The 22,397-nt window shown below is 52.0% G+C and overlaps 1 protein-coding gene across 2 annotated transcripts in view; it reads left to right on the top strand.

Annotated features, from left to right (window-relative positions):
• Positions 1 to 22,397, top strand: part of LOC133119159 (stromal membrane-associated protein 1-like) — a 62,080-nt gene that overhangs the window by 16,826 nt on the left and 22,857 nt on the right. The window contains exons 2-6 of one of the 2 annotated variants that reach the window (XM_061229615.1): positions 2,580 to 2,713; positions 4,048 to 4,133; positions 7,829 to 7,904; positions 10,755 to 10,823; positions 11,928 to 12,005. In XM_061229615.1, coding sequence (XP_061085599.1) covers positions 2,580 to 2,713; positions 4,048 to 4,133; positions 7,829 to 7,904; positions 10,755 to 10,823; positions 11,928 to 12,005 — 443 coding nt within the window. The remainder of the gene's footprint in view (positions 1 to 2,579; positions 2,714 to 4,047; positions 4,134 to 7,828; positions 7,905 to 10,754; positions 10,824 to 11,927; positions 12,006 to 22,397) is intronic. The other variant, XM_061229624.1, reaches the window with a different exon arrangement.

The raw sequence follows: 22,397 nt of genomic DNA, 5'->3' as shown, positions 1-22,397 counted from the left end.
CACAGCACACCTCATTCAACTGCTAGAGCAGGGCTGCCCAACCCTGTACCTGGGGATCCTGTAGGTCTTCACTCTAAACTTAACACAGCACACCTCATTCAACTGCTAGAGCAGGGCTGCCCAACCCTGTACCTGGGGATCCTGAAGGTCTTCACTCTAAACTTAACACAGCACACCTCATTCAATAGCTAGAGCAGAGCTGTCCGGAGATCTGCTCCTGGAGATCAACCATCCAGAAGGTTTTCACTCCAACTCCAATTTGGAACACCTGATTTTACCAGTTAGGAGCTGAGCAGGAACTATGTGGGCTCATTCCAGTCACTTAATTTTCTCCCCTTTGTTTCCAATTTTCTACTCCTAGCTCCATCGATCGGGAGAGGCTAGAAAAAGAGGCAAGAAAAATAAATTAAGACAGGGAAATTGAGAAATCATGAATTGGGCAAATGGAATGTCCTTCCTCCTTCAAACATCAGTTGGAAGCCACGTCAGTTACATACATGGGAGATGTGTGGCAGATTGCCAGAGATTAATCCTCTGGTCAATCATTTATATGTCAGGCTTTCTGAAAAAATACTACCCCACAGGGTATGCTGATGTTTTCTTGCTCGAAGGAAATATTGAAAGTACCTAACAACCTCTTCTAGCTCTTGGAAGGAACATTCGACGAGTTCGAATGTCCTTAAAAACGACGGACCTCGATCGATTGTCGTGTCAAGAGTGAGGAGAATAAAAAAAAGAGGTGAAAAATAAGCGATTGGAATGAGTTCTAGCTGTTGAATGAGTTGTGCTTTGTTAGAGATGGAAACTAGAAACTACAGGACAGTAGGAACAAGGGAACAGGATTGGGCCCCGCTGTAAAACCGGAATATGAAAGAAATGGGTCGAGCAGAGAGGGGATTAAACTGTTCATCCCAAAAGCTCTGCCTTATTGTCCCATTACGCAGTTAGATATTTACTGAAGCGCTCGCACCAAGTAGGCTGTCTCCCTCAAGGCTACCCCCCCCCCAACATTCAGAGCTGCATTGTGGGTACAAGACAAGTTCCTTACCCCCTTGTGACACCCCCCCCCAGCTCTGAGAGGGATGAATGAAAGTCTCCCAATTTCCAAATCAAACTTTTACTGCATAGTCTTGCCTTGTGACTCAAACTCTGTACTACTGCATGGGTTTTTTAAAATTTATTATCAGACTCTGTGTAACTGCATGGACTTTCACATCAGACTCAGTACTTACCGTGTAATGGGCTGCATTTTTGCTATGGTGAAGATGGTAAATGTTTCCCAACATTTTCAAACTTTTTTTCTGTTCAGCGCGAACATTAGCTAACGTTAGCTATCAGGTTTAAAAGGTAGTGCTTGGTGAACAAGAATGGCTCCTGATGGGGGGGGGGGGGGGGGGCTCTTTAAAGAACAAAAGTCAACAGTTATTTGCCTGTTCTAATACACTGTAATCAATCTAATATTTGTTCTTGCGTTTAAAGATAAATCGCTGGTAAGCAACGAATCAGCTAGCTGGCATTGTTAATACAAGTCACACACAAGGGCGTTGCTGGCAAATAAAATGGTATGTTCATTTTAAATCATTCAACAGTAATTGTTTGCCGCAAACGTGGTTCACCACAAAAGTTTGCCGTTTTGAACGCACGTCCGGTCCATTGGCACTGAAGACTCAACTTTTCTATTGCCGGTTGATATTCGGGGCTCGATTGCAGGGGAATACTTTGGCACATTTTGGGCACTTCACGTTGCCACGGCTCCCCTCGCTGCCAGGGACTGTTCGCATTCAGCAGTTACAGTGCTCCTAATTCTGCCGGCAGAAAGCGTATTCAGGATTCAGCATATCCTGTCCCAGTATGGCTGACGACTGTAGATAAAGAGCCGGGGGCCCAGGAGCTGCAGAAAACCATTTCCCAGCAGCGTGATGATCTATAGCCCGTCAGGCGGCCAACAGCCCACTGTCATTTCTTCTCCTGCCCCCCCCCTCCCCCCCCCCACGCCAAAAACTGTCTAGAAAGTTATGTACACTCCAGCATACTGATGGGTTAACTACCGAGTGGAACTACTGCTGGAACACCGGAACTTTCTGTTCTGTTCTGGGAAGATTGTTGCTGTGTGGCGAGTCTTGCTGAATTCAGGGCCTTGGCCTCACTGAGTAGGGGCGTGTGTTCTGGGTGAGACTCTGTAGGAATATTTACTGGAGGAGACTGTTGGCTTAAGGTCTGGACTCCAGAGGAGACTGCCTTGGAGGGGGTGACTGTGGAGGTTTGGGGTTTAGACTGGTGATATCTACAAAGGTGCTGGAGGCACAGGTGTAGGTGAAAGCAGTCTGTGTGTGTGGGGTACTGACTCTGGAGAAGCTTCTGGAGCTGTCTGTAGGTGTGGGGTACAGACCCTAGAAAAGGTTTGGGATACTGTGTGGGGTACTGACTCTGGAGAAGCTTCTGGAGCTGTCTGTAGGTGTGGGGTACAGACCCTAGAAAAGGTTTGCGAGCAGTCTGGTTGTGTGGGACAGACCCTAGAGAAGTTTCTGGAGCAGACAATGTGTCCTGCAGCAGGCTCTGACCCCGTTTCCCCCCCGCAGGGCCGCGATGGGCTTCCTGGAACCTGGGCGTGTTCATATGCATCCGCTGTGCTGGGATCCACCGGAACCTGGGCGTGCACATATCCCGCGTCAAATCCGTCAACCTGGACCAGTGGACCGCAGAACAGATCCAGGTACGCTGTGTGTGTGTGCATGTATGTATTTATATGTGTCTGTGTCTGTGTGTGTGTGTGTGTGTGCGTGCCTGTTGGTTGGTGTGTGTGGGTGGGCGGGTGGGCGTGTGTGCTTGTGCGTGCGTGTGTGTGTGTGTGTGTGTCTGTCTGTGCCTGTCGGTGTGTGTGGGTGGGCGTGTGTATGCCTGTGTGTATGCCTGTGTGTATGCCTGTGTGAATGCCTGCGTGTGTGTGTGTGTGTGCGTGTGTGTGCGTGTGCGTGCGTGTGCGTGCGTGTGCGTGCGTGTGCGTGCGTGTGCGTGCGTGTGCGTGCGTGTGCGTGCGCGTGCGTGTGTGTGCGCGTGCGTGTGCGTGTGTGTGCGTGTGTGTGCGTGTGTGTGCGTGTGTGTGCCTGTGTGCGCGTGCGCGTGTGTGCGCGCGTGTGTGTGCGTGTGCGTGCGTGCACATGTGCGCATGCGCGTGTGCGCGTGCGCGCCTGTGTGGGTGTGTATGCCTGTGTGCGTGTGCGTGTGCGTGTGCGTGTGCGTGTGCGTGTGCGTGTGCGCGTGCGTGTGCGCGTGCGTGTGCGCGTGCGCGTGCGCGTATGCCTGTGTGTGCGCGTGTGCATGCCTGTGTGCGTGTGCGTGTGTGTGTGCGTGTGTGTGAGGGAAAGAACAGGCCCGGGCTGGCAGCATCTGGGCTGTAATCTCTGTCACTGTCAGTGCAGCTCCTCTCTCCTGAGTGGCCCTGCCTACCTGAGCCTCTAGTCCCTGTCAGGAAGCCTTTATAGCCGCAGGGATCATTTCCATCCAGCACTGTTTACCTGGGGTGAAGGCAGAACTTTCTGGATCAATGCATTATTTATCTTGACATGTTTGGTTAAGAGTGATACATCTTACAAGTATTTTGTTATCAGAAGGTGTAGACAACACAAAGTTCACGTCTGGTTTGAAAGACGTGGTGTAATACAGAGATGCAACTGTTATGTATGGTATTTATGTGGTATAATAAAACTGTGGAATACCAAAACCACATCCACTTGAGCCAGAAGACTGATGGACAGTCCTGCATGTGTTTTAGGAGCGCCCATAATGTTAATACTAGGAAAATCTAAAGAAAAGGCTTTCAGAATCCGTTTCAATGCAGCATATTTTAAATTTGCTTTTAACTACCAAAATGAAGTAATCAAATCAATATCGATCGCTTTCCTGTGGCTTGCGTCCCTCTATGGTAAACCTGAATAATAAATAAAAATCACCGCATAGCGATCCTACTTACCGTGTCCCTTCGGTTCTGTCTGGAAAATGTCTCACGGCTGACTGAGTCCCCGTTGTGCTTCTCCCCTCCTCCTGCAGAGCATACAGGACATGGGCAACACTCGAGCCCGGCAGATGTACGAAGCCAGTCTTCCAGAAAACTTCAGACGACCTCAGACAGACCAGTATCCTTCTCCCTGCGTTCAGCGCTCTGTTTGGCCGTTTAGCAGACCACCTTATCCGCGGCTAAACCGGTTCTTTTTCCCCGCTGCACCGGAAGCCTGAAGGTTTATCTTATCTGTTCTAATGCCTTCTTTTAAGGTGTCCCATCGAGAAGTGTGCGACAGGGCGGGGCACAAAGGTAAATGGTAAATGGCTGACATTTATATAGCGCCTTTGTACAATTGATGCTTCTCATTCACCCATTCACATGCGCGCACACACGCACACACACACACACACACACGCACACACACTCACACGCCAATGGTGATTGACTGCCCTGCAAGGCACCAACCAGCCCGTCAGGTGCATTGTGGGGTTCGGTGTCTTTCCCAGGGACTCTTCGACACAGTCTGGGCGGGGGATCGAACCGGCAACCCTCCGTTTGCCAGACAACTGCTCTTACCGCCTGAGCCATTGTCGCCCAAAGATGGAAGCAATGAGTGTTGTGACCTCAGAGCCCTTAGAGGGTTTGAAACCATATTGGAGTGACAAAGCAGACTGTGACTGCATAGCAGCCATCATCAAATCTGGACCTCGAATCCAAATCCGGCCCTGGTTTTTTCTCCCAGACAATTAGTTGAACAATCAGTGCTACTGATTGGCCAGACTGTCTTCACACCTGACTTGTCAGCGTGTGACTGTCTTCACACGCTGACAAGTCGCGTTGACTGGGTAAAAGTTTAGTGACCGTCGTTTCAGGAGGGACTGGCGACTGATGTAATGTGTGAGAGTTCTCGGAGGAGGCGTGGCTGCTTAGCAACACTGTTACAGCGGAGATTACTGGAGACTGAGTAGCTCTTCAGTTACAGTAGGTCCAGGGGAGCTGAAGACTGAGGCTGACTGCAGTTACAAGGAGAAAGTAATGCCATCTAAACAAGGGATTAGTTCCAAGAAAAAGGTACACTGACGATAATGTGTTTTGCATCTCTGGTGGCTGTTTTATAGCCGTGTTAAATCCCACAATGAGTCACTCAGGCTGAGAGTGTCTGCTAAAAGCCTGAATTGTGTGACAATGAGAAGGAACAGTGACTGGAGGTCTTTATAAACAGTGCCCACCCACCCCCCCAGCTCTCCTGCCCTGGGGCTAGGTGGGGAAGGGGTGTATTTGGAGAGCACTGTCCTGGGCCTCTGACAGGGCCCGTTGGGGACAGAGGGCGGTGGGGGTTTCTGTTCCTCTCCACGGGGTTCTGGGCCCCGTGCCGCTCGGTGTTGCTGTAATTGGGGCTTTTGTGGCAGGCTCGCGAACACCTCCCTACGTCCCCCTCCTCTGAAGGCTGTAATTGCGTTTTCTGGAAAGTGCTTTTGCTTTCCCCCCCCCGCCCCCCTCTTCTTCTCCGCTGTTCATTTTAACCCCTGCTCTGGTCCCGTGTGTACCGCTCACACCGCGGTGCGAGATGCGCGCGTCATTGGTATTCCGAGCACGGCGGGGCGGGGGGGAGGAATATTCATGAACATCCCGGAACGTTCCCGGGAAGCGCGTCTCACCTCGGCGGGATCACGGCCGCGGCCCGCAGCGCTCCGGCGTGGAATCTCCCTAATGAAGCCTCCTCTTCCGGCCCCCGCCGCGGCCTCGACACTCCGGTGGGGACGGAGTTCGGCTCGTGTGTGGAGAGCGAGATCGACAGAATCCGAGTCAGCGACGGTGTTGTGTTGCCAAACACCTCCCGCTGAAACGCCCGAAAGTCTCTAATTTCAACAAAAAGTCACCACGCGTGAGCTGACAGGTTGTCCGAGTCCTAGGTAGTCCTCGTGGTTCTCAACAAGTCGCCAGAACAGAAAGGCGACACATTCCCCAGATTTGGCGGCACTGGTCCTCGGCCCTTCCTGCGGGGACCGTCTGTGAACGAGCGCGGCTCTTAATGCGCTCCTTCTCATTCCCGCCTCGTTTCGTCTCGTTCTCCCGCCCGACACCTCCGTCCCCTGCTCTGATTGGCCCAGCGCTCCCCTGAGGGGCTGTGGTGAAGCACTGGGCCCAGAGCCCCGGCCTGCTCCCTCATCTCGGTGATTTATGAAACTCCCTACAAGGGGGGCTTATGTTTGTGTGTGCCCCCCCCCCCCCCCCCCCCGTTTCTCCTGTTGTCCACTTCATCCTGGGTTTGATTTGCTCGTGCTGCCGAGATTAAGGGCCTCACTACAGCTGGGATTGTTTTTGAGACCCTCGCTCTTTTTGGCTGTGCCCGTATTTCTGCCCAGTTTGGACTTCCGCTAGGCATCCAAATAGACTGGCACTGACGCTGGTGAACTGACGCCCTGCGGTCCGCTGGAGAGCGCTGCTCGGGTGGACCTGACGGGAGGCCTACACCGCCTCTCGCTCCTGACAGCCGCTCGTCCGTGGGGACGTGGTGCGAAGCCGAGCGGTACTAATCAGACCCTGGTCAAATGCGCGCAACCGTTCTGGATTAAAATCGATTTCTGCGCTGAACCGGGCTTGTCCGGTGCATTGGAACCTCTGAAATACTCTCAAAAAGTACAGACCCAGCCTCCTGGTCTCAGGCATGAGGCGAGATAGATTAAACACTGAGAAGTATTTGAATCCGAAACTATTACTTGACCCTGGTCTGGTACTAATGCAGCCTTAATGACCCTTGGACCCAAGACCGCCCCCCCCCCCCCCCCTCAGAGCTGGGTGTTACCCATCGTAGCAGATTCCATCTTCAGCTCTTCTCCCGTCTACAGTGGAGATGGGAAGCCACCTCTGACTGATCCGACCAATCCCATGTCCCTATTCCTGGCTCCTGACCCCTGAAGCCCCGTGCTACAGCTCCAGTAAAGACGCCAACTCGCCTGTGGTTACCTGTAGTGAATTAAACCTACACTTGATACAATTACTTCTTAAGCTGTGCTGCTGGGGGTTAGGAAGCGGCTGGGTCTTGCCTCTCCGGTTTGTTTTCTTCCCGGCGTACGGTTATAATTTTGCGTGGAGTTTTGTTGCTGGGGGAGATGTGTCTGGGTGGCCTTCCGCAACCCTTTCAACTCATACATTTTTTATTAGCAGAACAAGGGAGTCGTGATTAAAGTTTCATAGAGGTGCAAATCCAATAAGGCTGCTGCAGCGTGTGATGTGAGGATGTGTGTGAAAATGTGTGTGTGTCTGTGTGTGCCAGCAAATGGCAATGCGGTAGGTGGTATGGGTGATTGAGGCACAGGGCTGGGTCTTCGTCCTCCCCGCTGCACATCTCCCCTCTCCTTGTCCTGGGACAATTTCTTATGGCTCTGCTAACATTAGCGCTGTTAGCATCCACATGATCACTGCTAACTGTCAGCGCCCGCATGGTCACTGCTCACTGTAGCACTATTAGCACACACATTGTCAATGCTGACTCTACCACTGTTAGCGCCTACATTGTCAATGCTAACTCTAGCACTGTTAGCGGCTACATTGTCAATGCTAACTCTAGCACTGTTAGCGCCTACATTGTCAATGCTAACTGTAGCACTGCTAACCGCAGCCTCAGTGTCCAGAGTTGATCGGCTTTTTGAATGAAAGTGATGGTATAGTGTAGAGTTTATCACACAGCCCTAGTCCCTGCTCCAAACGGTTTCTCTAAGCCACATGCATAACTTACCCGCTCTGCCTGCCAGTGCCCAAATCTCACAACACCACAGACCTGTGCCGTTAACCCTTCTGGAGTGTTCTCCCTAACCCGGTCCACAGATCCGTGGAGTTCTTCATCAGGGACAAGTACGAGAGGAAGAAGTACCACGACAAAAACGCCCCCAGCGTCACCAGCGTACGTACCCTCTCCATCTCTGAGTGTGTGTTCACCAGCGTACGTACCCTCCCCATCTCTGAGTGTGTGCTCACCAGTGCATGTATGATCTGAGTGTGTGTTCACCAGCGTTTGTACACCAGCATATGTACCCTCCCCCAGATCTCTGAGTGTGTGTTCACCAGCGTTTGTACACCAGCGTATGTACCCTCCTCCTGATCTCCGAGTGTGTGTTCACCAGCGTTTGTACACCAGCGTATGTCCCCTCCTCCAGATCCCTGAGTGTGTGTTCACCAGCGTTTGTACACCAGCATATGTACCCTCCTCCAGATCTCTGAGTGTGCGTTCACCAGCGTTTGTACACCAGCATATGTACCCTCCTCCAGATCTCCGAGTGTGTGTTCACCAGCGTTTGTACACCAGCATATGTACCCTCCTCCAGATCTGAGTGTGTGTTCACCAGCGTTTGTACACCAGCGTATGTACCCTCCTCCAGATCTCTGAGTGTGTGTTCACTAGCGTTTGTACACCAGCATATGTACCCTCCTCCAGATCTCTGAGTGTGTGTTCTGAATACGGGGGCTTCAGGAGGGGGTGGCAGAGAGAGCTCGCCATGTGTGATATTGCTTATGCAAATGCCTAGCGGAGAACACAGACAGTGCCTCTCTCTCTCTCCTCCCCTCTCTCTGGAGTGTGCAGACGTGTCCGGGCCCCGTGAGGACTCATTTCACACCTGGGGAGGCCTGGGCTCTGTGTTTGGGGGGTTGGTGCGTTGAGGGGAGCTGGATGATTATTAACAGCACAGAGATCTACGGCGGAATCCCCCTGAGTTTGTGCAGGGGAAATCAAACGATCTGGAGCCTCCCTCTCCTGCTCGGAGCCTGGGGATGTGCCGTTTACCGCGGGAAAGCGCTGTTCTGGAGCTTATTATAACCCCGCTCGCTGATCTACAGCTAAAATGGCAGATTAACTTTCTTTTACACTACACGAGAGGGCTTCAGGTTGCCCAGCTCTCGCAGGCTGGTCAGGCTGTGCGTCACGGAGGTGCTTTGGAAGCAGGGCCCTGCATGTCTCCCTCCCCACTGTGCCCTCAAACCCGGTTCACTGCTTTGCTTTTGCCTCCCACTCCACACCCCCCTCTCTACCCCTCACGCTCACACACACAAGCTCACACACACACGCTCACACACACACACACACACACACACACACACACGCACGCACGCACACACACACCCACACGCTCACACACACACCCACACGCTCACACACACACACACACACGCTCACACACACCCTCTCACTTGCACACGCTCTCACACACACACACACACACACACACACACACGCTCACGCACGCACACACACACATGCTCACACACACACACACACACACGCAGCGCTCATGAGCAGGGAGCTCTCGCGGAGCGTGAAACAGCGGGCGAGGAGGAGGCGGCTCGGCGGAGTGAGAGACGGACGTGGTCTTTCACGCGTGTTCTCTGCTCTGTCTCCAGAGCGTACGGGTGATTTTACATCACATCTGAGAGCGGCTCAAATAAACACACAGACAGTGAGGCTCATTGTCAGGTGGAGGTTCTGCTTTTCCAGCGGGTCGTTTTGTGAGAAATGAGACGGGATGAGGGCCCAAACCCAGCAGAGCCAGTAGGTGTCACTGGATATTTCCCCTCTGCTCATTTTTTTTAGTCACGTAGTTTTTTTTTCCTCAGATATTCTTGGCACCCCTCTCGTTTCTTATTCCGAAGGAGAAGGTAACGAAAGAACGGCACTTAGCAAAAGGGAGATGAAAGGACTTAAAGGGCTTTACATCTCAAATGCTCATTTACTCGAAGACACAAAAAGAGATCAAAGCGGGCTCCGTCAGCCGCCGAGGCGAAGTCTGGGAGAGCGGGCGCTGAGATGCGGCGATAATCAGATGAACTTGTTTCAGACTTTGCGAACGTGTCTGACGTTAATGAGTCTGCGGAGCAGAGGGGGCTGGCTCCCGTGTGGCGCGCTCCGCGCCCGCGGAAGGCCGCGGGGAATCCTGGCTCCCCGAGCGCGTCCGCGCTGGTGCGGGGGTTTGCAGACGCGATGGAGGTCGAGACGCCCTGGATATTGGCTGCGTTTTTTTGCCGGGCGGTTATTTCCCCGGGTGCCGGCCCGTGTCGTTGCGTGTTATTGGCGTGAGAGATGAGCTCTCTGAAGAGGATGGCCGGGCGGCGTCGGCCGGAGCCGCTGCGTCGAGCCGCGGCCGCGGGGGGAGGTGGGGCCGCGCGGGAATGGCTAGCTTCCTCCCGCTGTTCCCTCAATCCCCCCCCTGCTGACAGTGTCACTTTGCCGGGGGGGTGTGGGGTTGGAATGGGGCTCAGGCTGGGGTGTTGTCGTGGGTCTTTTTCGCTATGCTTCTACTGACGCCCGCTTGCTTTCAAACAGACATGCTAATTACCCACAATTCCCCTGCCAGGCTGAGTTTTGGGGGGGGGGGGGTGTAACGGGCTTGCACGTAGTCCCGTTGGAGCGTATGTGCCCATCAGACACGTAATCCTCTCTATCAGCGAGAGCAGGGCTGGCATAGAAAGCTGTGTGGCTGTGGGGGGGGTTTGGGTGTGTGTGTGGCTGTGTGTGTGTGGGGGAGTTTGGGTGTGTGTGTGGCTCAGTTTGCTGCTGTACCCGCTGTATTATTTCTGCTGCACTGCTGCTCCCTGCTCTCACAGGCCCAATAAAGTGACCCCACAATGCCTCTGTCACCTGCCCCTCACGCGCTTCTACCACCTCTTGCCTTTCTCTTTCCCTCGCTCCATCTATCTATCTCTGTCTTTCTCTCTCTGTCTTTCCCTCTGCCTCTTTCTCTCTTTCTCTGTCTCTCTGCAGAAGTCCTCTGATGCTGTGGCTCCAGTTTCCTCTCCCTCTTCGCAAGTGGCAGAGCGAAGCAAGCTGGAGGTATTGTATTGTGCTGTGCTGTGCTGTGCTGTGCTGTGCTCTTGCGTTGCCCTGCGTTGCCCTGCATTGCCCTGCTCTGTGCTGCCCTGCTCTGCCCTGCCCTGCCCTGAGCTGAACTGGTGTAGCTTGCAATTCTTTTTCTGAGGCATTTCCGGTTCCATCCCACTCTGCTGGCAAATGACCAGTCACTGCTCAACTAGAGGCAGGATGTTCAGCAATCCAATCGGATTAATTTGTTTAAGTGATGTTTAACCGCATTTATGAAAACAGCTGCTAGCCTTTTGACCTTTTTGAGGTCCATAGGTAGCATTAATCCTAATTACCTTGGGGATAGCTAGCTCTAGATGCGTGTCTTTAAAAGTTGTATTAGACATTCTCAAGCACGTTATGTAGTCCTGTGCAGTTCATTGCTAGGGAAAACGGTGGGGTGAATTATATGCCACAGCACGTTGGCTGACACGGCGTGCTGGGCTTTCCTTTGTTACCGTCTGTGTAGCTGACCAATCACAGTGCTCTGACCTCAGACCACAGGCTGCCTATTGGCTGAGGACCAATGTGCGTTTGTGTGTGTGTGTGTGCACAAGCGCCTAAGCCCCCCCTCCCCACCCAATGAACAACGGCCACCTTTACATAACACGCCACTTGTTTGAAAGTTTTCTCATTTTGTGTTCGGTAACACAAGGAAATATTAATAGTCAATTTGCTTTTGAATTGTATTCCTCCTTTTGAGCTGCTGAAATTAAATTTGCTGTCGCTGGCAAAGAAAAGCTTGCCGGTTTGATAACAATGTTTGAACTTTTAATGAGGTTTTCATTATTCATAATTACACATCCGATTTAAAAGGCCTAATTTGACTTCAGCGTGTCCCCGGAGTAAAGGTATTTGTTTCTCATGAAGAGCCTTAATACAATAACACAAACACAATGTAAGCCGAGTCGGAGATTTGCTGTATAAAATTTCCTTTGATTCCGGCTAATTTAGCAGACGTTTACAACGGCAAATAAGATGCCGGATCTCCCCCCCGCCCTCTCTATGTCCGGCGCCTTTCCGCGTTTGGAATTGAAATGAATCCGGTATCTGATTCCGCCTCTCCTCTCCCCGCAGAAGGAGAAAGAGAAGAAAGAGGAGAAGAGACGGGAGAAGGACACAGACAAAGGGAACAAACCTCCGTCCTATGAGAAGGTGAGAGCCGCGAATGCTATTAGCCACTGCGGGTCCCTGGATGGGAATGGCCTTGACTGCGGTGTCCAGATCACAGGCAGTCTGTTCTCACTGCAGGCCCCAGATACACTCAGATACAGTCTGTGTACACTGCTGACCCCAGGTACAGTCTGTGTACACTGCTGACCCCAGGTACAGTCTGTGTACACTGCTGACCCCAGGTACAGTCTGTGTAGACTGCTGACCCCAGGTACAGTCTGTGTAGACTGCTGACCCCAGCTACAGTCTGTGTAGACTGCTGACCCCAGATACAGTCTGTGTACACTGCTGACCCCAGGTACAGTCTGTGTACACTGCTGACCCCAGGTACAGTCTGTGTAGACTGCAGACCCCAGATACAGTCTGTGTAGACTGCTGACCCCAGCTAAAGTCTGTGTAGACTGCTGACCCCAGATACAGTCTGTGTAGACTGCTGACCCCAGATACAGTCTGTGTACACTGCTGACCCCAAGTACAGTCTGTGTACACTGCTGACCCCAAGTACAGTCTGTGTACACTGCTGACCCCAAGTACAGTCTGTGTACACTGCTGACCCCAAGTACAGTCTGTGTACACTGCTGACCCCAGGTATAGTCTGTGTAGAGTGCAGACCCCAGATACAGTCTGTGTAGACTGCGGACCCCAGATACAGTCTGTGTACACTGCGGACCCCAGATACAGTCTGTGTACACTGCAGACCCCAGATACAGTCTGTGTAGACTGCAGACCCCAGATACTGTCTGTGTACACTGCGGACCCCAGATACAGTCTGTGTACCCTGCAGTCCCCAGGTACACTCAGATACAGTCTGTGTAGTCTGCAGACCCAAGATACAGTCTGTGTAGACTGCAGACCCCAGATACAGTCTGTGTAGACTGCAGACCCCAGATACAGTCTGTATAGACTGCAGACCCCAGATACAGTCTGTGTAGACTGCAGACCCCAGATACAGTCTGTGTACACTGCGGACCCCAGATACAGTCTGTGTACACTGCAGTCCTCAGGTACACTCCGATACAGTCTGTGTACACTGCTGACCCCAGGTACAGTCTGTATAGACTGCAGACCCCAGATACAGTCTGTATAGACTGCAGACCCCAGATACAGTCTGTGTAGACTGCAGACCACAGATACAGTCTGTATAGACTGCAGACCCCAGATACAGTCTGTATAGACTGCAGACCCCAGATACAGTCTGTATAGACTGCGGACCCCAGATACAGTCTGTATAGACTGCGGACCCCAGATACAGTCTGTATAGACTGCGGACCCCAGATACAGTCTGTGTAGACTGCGGACCCCAGATACAGTCTGTGTAGACTGCGGACCCCAGATACAGTCTGTGTAGACTGCGGACCCCAGATACAGTCTGTGTAGACTGCGGACCCCAGATACAGTCTGTGTAGACTGCGGACCCCAGATACAGTCTGTGTAGACTGCGGACCCCAGATACAGTCTGTGTACACTGCGGACCCCAGATACAGTCTGTGTACACTGCCGACCCCAGATACAGTCTGTGTACACTGCGGACCCCAGATACAGTCTGTGTACACTGCCGACCCCAGATACAGTCTGTGTACACTGCCGACCCCAGGTACACTCAGATACAGTCTGTAGACTGCGGACCTGGGTCAAACAGTCCTTTGGAATACGTTTACGCAATGGTATGTCTTTGTTGGTCACATGATTTGCTAAGTGTTCTCTGGGAGCTGCTTGTTTTGTTCAAATTTGACCAGGGTCTAAAGAGTTACCGGAGTCTATCGAATATGTATCTGACCCAACTGTGTTTCTTTGCATCTACTTGAAATATTTCAATAAGAACCTTGACTGAATCTTTGAATCCGAGAATTCAAACACTTTTCCGGAAGCAGTGCTCTCTCTGTAGTCATGCCAGTCACCGTGGCAACCCAAAAGGTCAAAATGACACAATGACTGTAATTAACATGCATGCTTCCTGCTCAGTGTTGAAATGTCTTGCTTTTTCCGCTGTGTGTGTGTATGTGTCTTTGTTGTGTGTCTCTGTGTGTATGTGTGTATGTGTATGTGTCTTTGTTGTGTGTCTTTGTTGTGTGTCTCTGTGTGTCTCTGTGTGTATGTGTGTATGTGCGTCTGTTGAGGACTTTAAACCTCGAGACCCCGGGATAAATGCGCGAGCAGCAGTGTGTGTACACGCATATCCGAGTGTTTGTCTGCGCCTGGCAGCCGAACAGCTCCCCCATTGATGCAGGGCAGCGAGCGTCCTTTCTGCTCCCAGGATGTAGCGTGGAGCCCTGTGAGAGCCAGAGCCAGGCGGGGCTCGCCCAGACATTTGTTCTGCGTGATTGTGAATAACGCCACGTAATTACGCGTCTCCTCCGGCTCGACGCTGGGTAATTCAGCCTCTTTATTCCTTTGTTGTGCCTCCTCTTTGTCGTCTGAGAAGGAGCTGAACGGTTGTACTGTAGCCTAGACTCCGACTCCGACCGCGATCGAGTATTAACCCACTCGCTGTCCTTTTTTGGCCTAATGACACAGGTGCGCAGAGTCACAACGCCTCCGCTGTGAAATGAGTGAAATTCGATATCTTGTGAACTCTAACTCTGTGTATAGCTAACCCGCCAGGCTCATATTCCCCGTCGCTAATGAGCTTCTGTATTACGCTCTGACTGGTACTTTGAGTCCGGTCCTCACTGGCAGGGTTGGGGGTGGGGTAGTGCTGCACAATATATCGCATATTTATCGTCATCGAGATACGAACGTGTGAGCAACACATCGCAAAAGACAGCTGGAACTGAGACGAATAGTATTCATTTAAATTGACGTTCTGTTAAATTGATTGGCTGTTCATGTGCTATTTGATCAATAAAAGCATGTTGGAAATATTCTATTAAATGTTTTTTTTTATTCAGTGGGCATATCACCCATCACAATAGTCAACAGCGTTGTGGCATATGGCATATGTTCCTCATATTGTGCAGCCCTCAGGTATGGGGGGGGTTAACGCTGGCGAGGTGGGGGGTGGCGGAGGTGGGTTACCATGGATCAGCACACCCCACGAACAGCGCATGCCCAAACACGTTTTTTAAAGGTTGCCTCACCGTTGTTCCCCCTCTCATCCCTCAGTTAGGTCGCCGATGACAGGTGGAAATGGCAGAGTTTACCGAGTTTACCTCGCAAACAGGGAGACGAGATTTAAAGGCCACCAGGGGTTGTTCTCTGACAAATCCTCTGTAGTTTTGACCTCCCATTTTTTGCGGCCCACTTTGTTTTTTGTTTTTTTTTCATTTCCAATTTGTCCGCGTCCCCCTCAATGTCACCCAAGGACAGCGCCAATGCGTCCGCCAACACCCTTCCCTGTCTCAGCCCCCGAGTCATCCCAGTTCCTATTCCCTGGGCAGTCTGGCGCTCCGTTCTGCTGTAGCTATCTGTCCGACACGAATACGTGGATGAGTAAAGCAAACGCTCAAATAATGGACTGTTTGATTTTAATTATTCAAATGGAAAAGGCAGTAAAGTTTATTTGCCACGTTCACTTTGAGACAAAGGCCTATTTATATACTGTGCTCTGGGCTTATTTTCACATGGAAATTACCGTCAGGTCCTTTAAAGGAGAGTGGTGACATTGATTTCCATGTCAGTGTGTGTGTGTGTGTGTGTGCGTGCGCGTGTGCGTATGTGTGGTGTGTGTGCGAGCACATCTGTAAGACACCGCACATTAGTTGTAATTGACTATCCTCTCGATGTTCTTACCGTCACCCGCTAAAACACTGTCGACCAACGGGCCAGGAAAAAAGCGTTTCCAGGCAATTTGTCTCGACGTCATAAATGCCAAGATGAAATGGCCTCCTGATGTGCTCCGTTTGAGATTTCCTTCGCTTGGTTCCCGTTCGGCGTGTGGCTGTCACGGCCGTGCCCAGCCCGTCTCCTCTGGTCTGCGGCGGAGGGCTAATCTCCGGGCGGATTTCCATGCAGATGGAGGAGGCGGGAGCGCCGCGGTGCTAACGGGAAGCTGCCCACCCGCGATGATATTCATAGCCTGCGCTTACGGCCCGCTCCCCGCCGCTCGAGGGACGCGGGCGGGGGAGACGGGGAGCGCGAGTGAAGGCCACCCTCTTGCTGACCTCATCAGAGCCCCGCGCTCTGGGGAAATGCATGCCGGGAATGAGGGCGATAAGTAAATGCTGTCTGATTGCTGACCTGAAGTGGAGACGGCGGATTGATTGAGGTGGTGTGCGCGTGTGTGTATGCGTGTGTGCATGTTTGTGCGTGTGTATGCGTGTGTGCGTGTATGTGCATGTGTGTGCGTGTGTGTGCACGTGTGTGTTTACGTGTGTGCATGTATGTGCGCGCGTGTCCGTCCAAGTGTGTGTATATCTGTGTCTGTGTGGTGTTTGTGTTGGTGTGTGTGTGTGTGTGTGTGTGTGTGTTTTTGTGTACGTGTGTGTGTGTTGTATTTCTGTCGTGTATTGTGGTGTTTGTGTTTGTTGTGCTTGTATGTTGTGTCTGTATGAATGTGTTGTGTTTGTGTGTGTGTTGTGTTTGTCTTGTTGTGTCATTTGTATCTGTATGTGTATGAATGTGTTGTTTGTGTTGTGGTGTGGTGTTTATTTGTGTATGTGTGTGTGTGTTGCGGTGTTTATGTGTGTGTGAGTGTGTTCTGTTTGGGTGTATCTGTTGTGATGTTTGTGTGTTGTGTGTCTATGTGTTGTTTGTTTGTGTATGTGTGTGTGGTGTGGTGTTTATGTTTGTTGTGTGTTTTACTGCGTGATGTGACCTGTGGCCCCGGGCCCCGGTATCTCTCCTGTGGCGCTCCCAGCAGACGGACGCTGGCTGAGATCCTGTGTGTTGTTCTGAGGAGACAGCGGGGCCATTTTCTCACTGTTCAATAAAACTGCTCTCCAATTCATGGAGAGTCTCTCTACCCCAAGGGAAGCTGCTAAGTGCTGCGGTTTGGCAGTGCTGCTAAAGAGAGAGTCTGCCCCTGTCTGAGGAAAACACTGTTATTTAGACATCCACACATTCTCATGTTGTGCTGGAGGTGAAATTAAAGAGACGGGATGCCCCTGAAGTTAAACAGTGATTATGCACTGTATATTTTTAACATTAGTATGAGCTAAACTTTTAAAAACCTGCATTTGTATTTTATACCATGTCGGTGGTTCAATCCACACTGCTGTTGGGCCCTTAACCACTCATCTTTACATTGTCTCCTGGTTTGTCTAATCAACTGTAAGTCGCTTTGGATAAAAGCGTCAGCCAAATAACTTGTATGTATGTTATATCTGGAATAGGTGATATCCTGCAGGGCTGGTGTGTAGCTGTGTGTTTCCACCTGTTGCCCTGGCTGAGTTGGCTAATGAGCTGTACGCACCACCACTGGTTCCCTCATAGAGGTGACTCCAGGAACGCACAAACCACAAAAATCAGCTTGATTTGTGAGCTTATTAAGAAATGTAGCTGAAATGATAAATTGGGGTGCACAACTGGGCTAATTCAGTAATTATCCCCCGGGCCTTTGCCTTTGGTTGAGAATTTAGTAGGGGTTCAAGACAATAGTATAGCAGTCGTTTTGATTGGGCTTAAAGGTATAAGGTTGACAGTGCCAGTCTCCGGACTGAAAGGGTTAAGAGCAGAAACTGGGAAACTGAACTGGTCGGTAAGCTTTAACCAGTAACAGCTCTTATAGAATCATACTGGGTACCCATCACCCCCACTGGTGGAGGTGTTGCAGTGTGTGTGCCCCTCCATGAAAGCATAAAAACGCTACAGCACCACAAACGATATGCAGTCGCAGCCGGTGTAGGGCCCTTGTGTGTGGAGGCTCTGGCATTCAGGGCTTGTTTGAAATGTCCATCCCTCAGGATGGTGGAGTCAGAGGTGTCCTTTGTGTTGTGTGGGCAGCTTTCCTATGTGCTGGCTGCCGTCGCCATGGCGGTGAGATTCTTTCCTGGGCTTTTGAAGAGAACACTCATTAAATTTCAAACCCAACAAACACCGCGTTGATGGTTTTGGGGTATTTCTTTCTTTTTAGTTCCGCGTTACGGTCCTGGGGGGTTCCATTCAATGGGTGCACGCGTACTGTGTGCGTGCGTGAGGTGGTGTTGGTGTGAGTGTGTACCGTTTGTGGACTTTGTGCGGTGTAATCTGCAGTGTGTAGGCTCTGTATTAGTGTAATCTGCAGTGTGTAGGCTCTGTGTTAGTGTAATCTGCAGTGTGTAGGATCAGTATTAGTGTAATCTGCAGTGTGTAGGATCTGTATGAGAGTGTAATCTGCAGTGTGTAGGCTCTGTAGTAGTGTAATCTGCAGTGTGTAGGATCTGTATGAGAGTGTAATCTGCAGTGTGTAGGCTCTGTATGAGAGTGTAATCTGCAGTGTGTAGGCTCTGTATTAGTGTAATCTGCAGTGTGTAGGCTCTGTATTAGTGTTATCTGCAGTGTGTAGGATCTGTATGAGAGTATAATCTGCAGTGTGTAGGATCTGTATGAGAGTGAATCTGCAGGTAAGCGGTTTGTGAGCACATAAAGGTCGGGGTGAAATTGGTCTTAATCGGGTCAACAAGAGACGCTTTCAGGTTTCAGTACGCATTATCCCACAATTTCCATTCAGGTCATTCCGATGTTCGCCATGTACTGGAATGCCATTTATATTCATATTGTAGATGTGTGTGGGCGTCTGTCTGTCCATCCATCCCTCTGTTCCTGCGTTATTGTGTGTGTGTGTGTGTGTGTGTGTGTGTGTGTGTGTGTGTATATATATATGACCAGGTCGTTTTCCTCTGTGGCATCTCATGGTTAAATAGCCAGCCTGCTCCAAGATGTCCTCTGAATAGAAGCTCCACGTCACCGTGAGGATAAGTTACCATGGAGAACCGGCGTCGGCGGGAAGCGTCAATGTTCTTTCCTGAGGCGGTGCGTCAGGCGAGGCCCCTCCCCCCTGCTGTGCCGTCGATGGAGAGCGGTCGATAGCGGGGTACTGCGTAACGCTCACCGGCTACAGCGGAGGTTGAGCAAATCAACCCCAGACCGAGACCGGCCCTCCCCCGCGCTCACCGGCCGGGAGGTTAACCGCATTTCCAACTGCCGAGTCGGCCGTGCCGTAACCGGGGTGAACCGGGGTCGAACTGACCTCTGCTCACTGTCCGAACCCAACAGGAGACGACTAGTGTCTGGAACAAGACTTCATTGATCAAAACAACACATTATTTGAGAAACCAGTTTTTTCACGGTGTGCTACAAAGCTGTGGTAGTTCATCACCTGAAGTATGAGTAATCAGTAACAGGCAAGTTTTCAGAAGACTTCGAATTTTGTGGCCTTTTCTGCACACTGCCGCTTTTATAGTTTCATTGTTTTTCTTGTCGTTTTTATGTTCCGATTTCATGACCCGTTTTCGTATCTAGTCGAGCTGTATTACTGTACGAACCCAGGAAGAGTAGTTTGCTTGGGCTAATGGGTTTCTAAACAAATAAAACTTTATCACACCGTATAAAACGGCTACGAACAAACCCCTAAGACAAGGTAAGCAAATTGCTAACAAGCCCCGCGTCAGCAGAAGTCGTCCGCTAACAAACGACGACCCCGGAGAAGATCGGATCCAGAAATAAACCTGCCGTCGAGGGGGAAGCTGCCAGGTGTGCCCCCCGGTATAAGATAACGGGATGGGGAATAACCCAGGCTCCTCGCAGGTAGTTAGGCCCGGTGACTCAGAATCGGAGAGCCCCCTCTGGCATCGCTGATCCTCGACGGACTCCACCGCGGCCGCCTCGCGCTCCCGTTAGCGGGAGAAACGCAGACGCCCATCTCCCCGGCGGGAAAGCGCTGCGCCTAGCGTTGTTTTTGGGCCGAGTGAGACTCTCTCTCCCTCTGTCTCTCCCTCTCTCCCTCCCTCTCTCCCTCTCTGTAATCCGCGGTTGCCGCCAGCCCGCGACGCTCTCCCTTTGAAGCCTCTCCAGGGCCCCATGCATATTTAACACCGCTGTGATTTCTGAGGCTCGGGATCTCCGATCGTCTCCTCCTCACGGCCGCGGAGATGTTTTGTCGCTGCGTTTGTCTTTCTCTCTCTCTCTCTCTCTCTCTTTTGGGGAGATTTGACTGTTCAGGAAGCCAGCGTTGTTTACTCCTCCTCTCCGCGGTATTTTACCGCATTCTTCACTCGCGCCCTCGTCCAGGACGCGGGAGGCTAATGACGTGGATTTGGAACATCTCGCGCCTCGGGACAAGAGACGGCAAGACAGTCGGTGACACAATGGACATCTGCAGCTCTCTCCTCATTGGCTCACCCCCCCCCGGCTGCCCACCAATCGACTAATGGCCTCCTCAGGGGACCTGCACAGACCATCATCGTGGTGGCAGATGGGTGCCCAGGAGGTGATTGGGTGGCGGGTGGTGGAACCGCATGAGGGACGGGCAGGATTAGCGCTGGCCCCTGGTCGTGGGCGGTGGGGGGTTGGTGGCTAATGGCCGCGCACAAACAGTCGTTCGTGTGGCAAATGGGATTCCAGACTTCGGCTGTCTGCTCGTTTTTCAGTCTCCGGGGGTGAGCTGACCGGATTCTGCCCCCGCTGATTCAGGACACCTTTCAGAGCCTGTCCCCCTCCACCAGAGACCAATGAGCAAGGCTCTGTCACTGAGAAACAGCATTTACTGAACGCTGCAGTGTGTTAATGAGGACAGAGCGGCTCACTGTGTCCCTGTAAGGACAGAGCGGGTCAGTCAGTGTGTCCCTGTAAGGACAGAGCGGGCCAGTCAGTGTGTCGCTGTAAAGACAGAGCGGGTCAGTGTGTCCCTGTAAGGACAGAGCGGGTCAGTGTGTCCCTGTAAGGACAGAGCGGTTCAGTGTGTCCCTGTAAGGACAGAGCGGGTCAGTCAGTGTGTCCCTGTAAGGACAGAGCGGGTCAGTCAGTGTGTCCCTGTAAGGACAGAGTGGGTCAGTCAGTGTGTCCCTGTAAGGACAGAGCGGGTCAGTGTGTCCCTGTAAAGACAGAGCGGGTCAGTCAGTGTGTCCCTGTAAGGACAGAGCGGCTCTGTGTGTCCCTGTAAGGACAGAGCGGGTCAGTAAGTGTGTCCCCGTAAGGACAGAGCGGGTCAGTCAGTGTGTCCCTGTAAGGACAGAGTGGGTCAGTCAGTGTGTCCCTGTAAGGACAGAGCGGGTCAGTCAGTGTGTCCCTGTAAGGACAGAGCGGGTCAGTGTGTTCCTGTAAACACCTAAACATCTAAGCAGCTCCACGCCGCTCTCAGTCAGACAGCGGAACCCAGCAGGTAATTAACGGGGAAAAGCACACTCGCAGTCAGGGAGCGGAATAATGTGTGGGGCAGCGCGCGGGGGGGGGCGGATCGACTTCCCATCTCAGAAGCGCCGTGTAAGCCTGATAAGCTGTTTCAACCAGCTGGAGAGTGTGGCCAGTGCAATCATACCCTTCCGCCAACCGCCCCCACCGCCCTCCAATCAACACTCATCCACACTACCGCCACCATAGAGAACGGGCCCAAGCAGAGCTGATGATCGACTCCGGCCCAAATATTCAGCGCTGTGTTCAGCCCCGGTTTTGGATCTGCGAGTTTCTGCGCTTTCCCCCCGAGGTGCTGGTCGAGGCACGCTGTCCGGACCTGGCACAAACCCTCCGGATCGAGTAGCGATGCAGGTCACGTCTGGAAGCGCGTCACGCAGAGACGGTGTCAGCCCCGGCTTTGTTTTGTTTTGCGCTCTGTGTGCGGAGCGTAGCCGACCGTGTCGGAGCCGGGAGGCAGCCGAGCGGCTCTCCGGGCTCCGGACCCTCCCGCCATCCGTGGATAATCCGCTCCTCCGCCCCGGGAACGCTGTGAGGGGCTCGCCCGGGGCGGGGGGGGGGCTGTCAGCTGGGCAGAGAGCGGAGAGGAGCTGCAGCCTGCGCCCTTCAGCCAAATCACATTACATGGCATTACAGTTACTTAGCTGACACTTTTAATCCAAAGCCACTTACAGTTGATTAGACTAAGCTTGGGACGGTCCCCCCCTGGAATGACGGGGGTTTAAGGGCCTTGATCGTGGGCCCTTAAACAGCTGTGGAGATCTTATCATGGCTACACCGGGGCTTGAACCACCAGCTCGGACAGAGTTGTGCTGAAGACTGGCGGCCCACAGGACATGGAGTTGAGTAGCACTGGTGTAAAAGATGGTGGCCTGTAAGGTTTTACTTCAGTTGTTACTTATCTGCTGATTGTAGATTTGTGGCTTGTATTCACCGATCCACGAGCTGTGTTCTGATCTGTTCTTGTAGCTTCATTGGTCTGAAGCTACAAAAACATCTTCAAAACGTCTAATGGCATCTTTTCTGGACATTTAACCTGCATATACCCACGCCGAGCCGTGGTCTGGGGCCCCAGGGGAGATCGGTTCAGGTTTGAGTTGTGTTCACACG

The sequence above is a fragment of the Conger conger genome, chromosome 2 (genome assembly GCF_963514075.1).
Source record: "Conger conger chromosome 2, fConCon1.1, whole genome shotgun sequence".
In the NCBI taxonomy this organism is placed as follows: domain Eukaryota; kingdom Metazoa; phylum Chordata; class Actinopteri; order Anguilliformes; family Congridae; genus Conger; species Conger conger.
The sequence above is the reverse complement of the archived record's forward strand: the minus strand, read 5'-3'. Positions and strand labels throughout refer to the sequence as shown.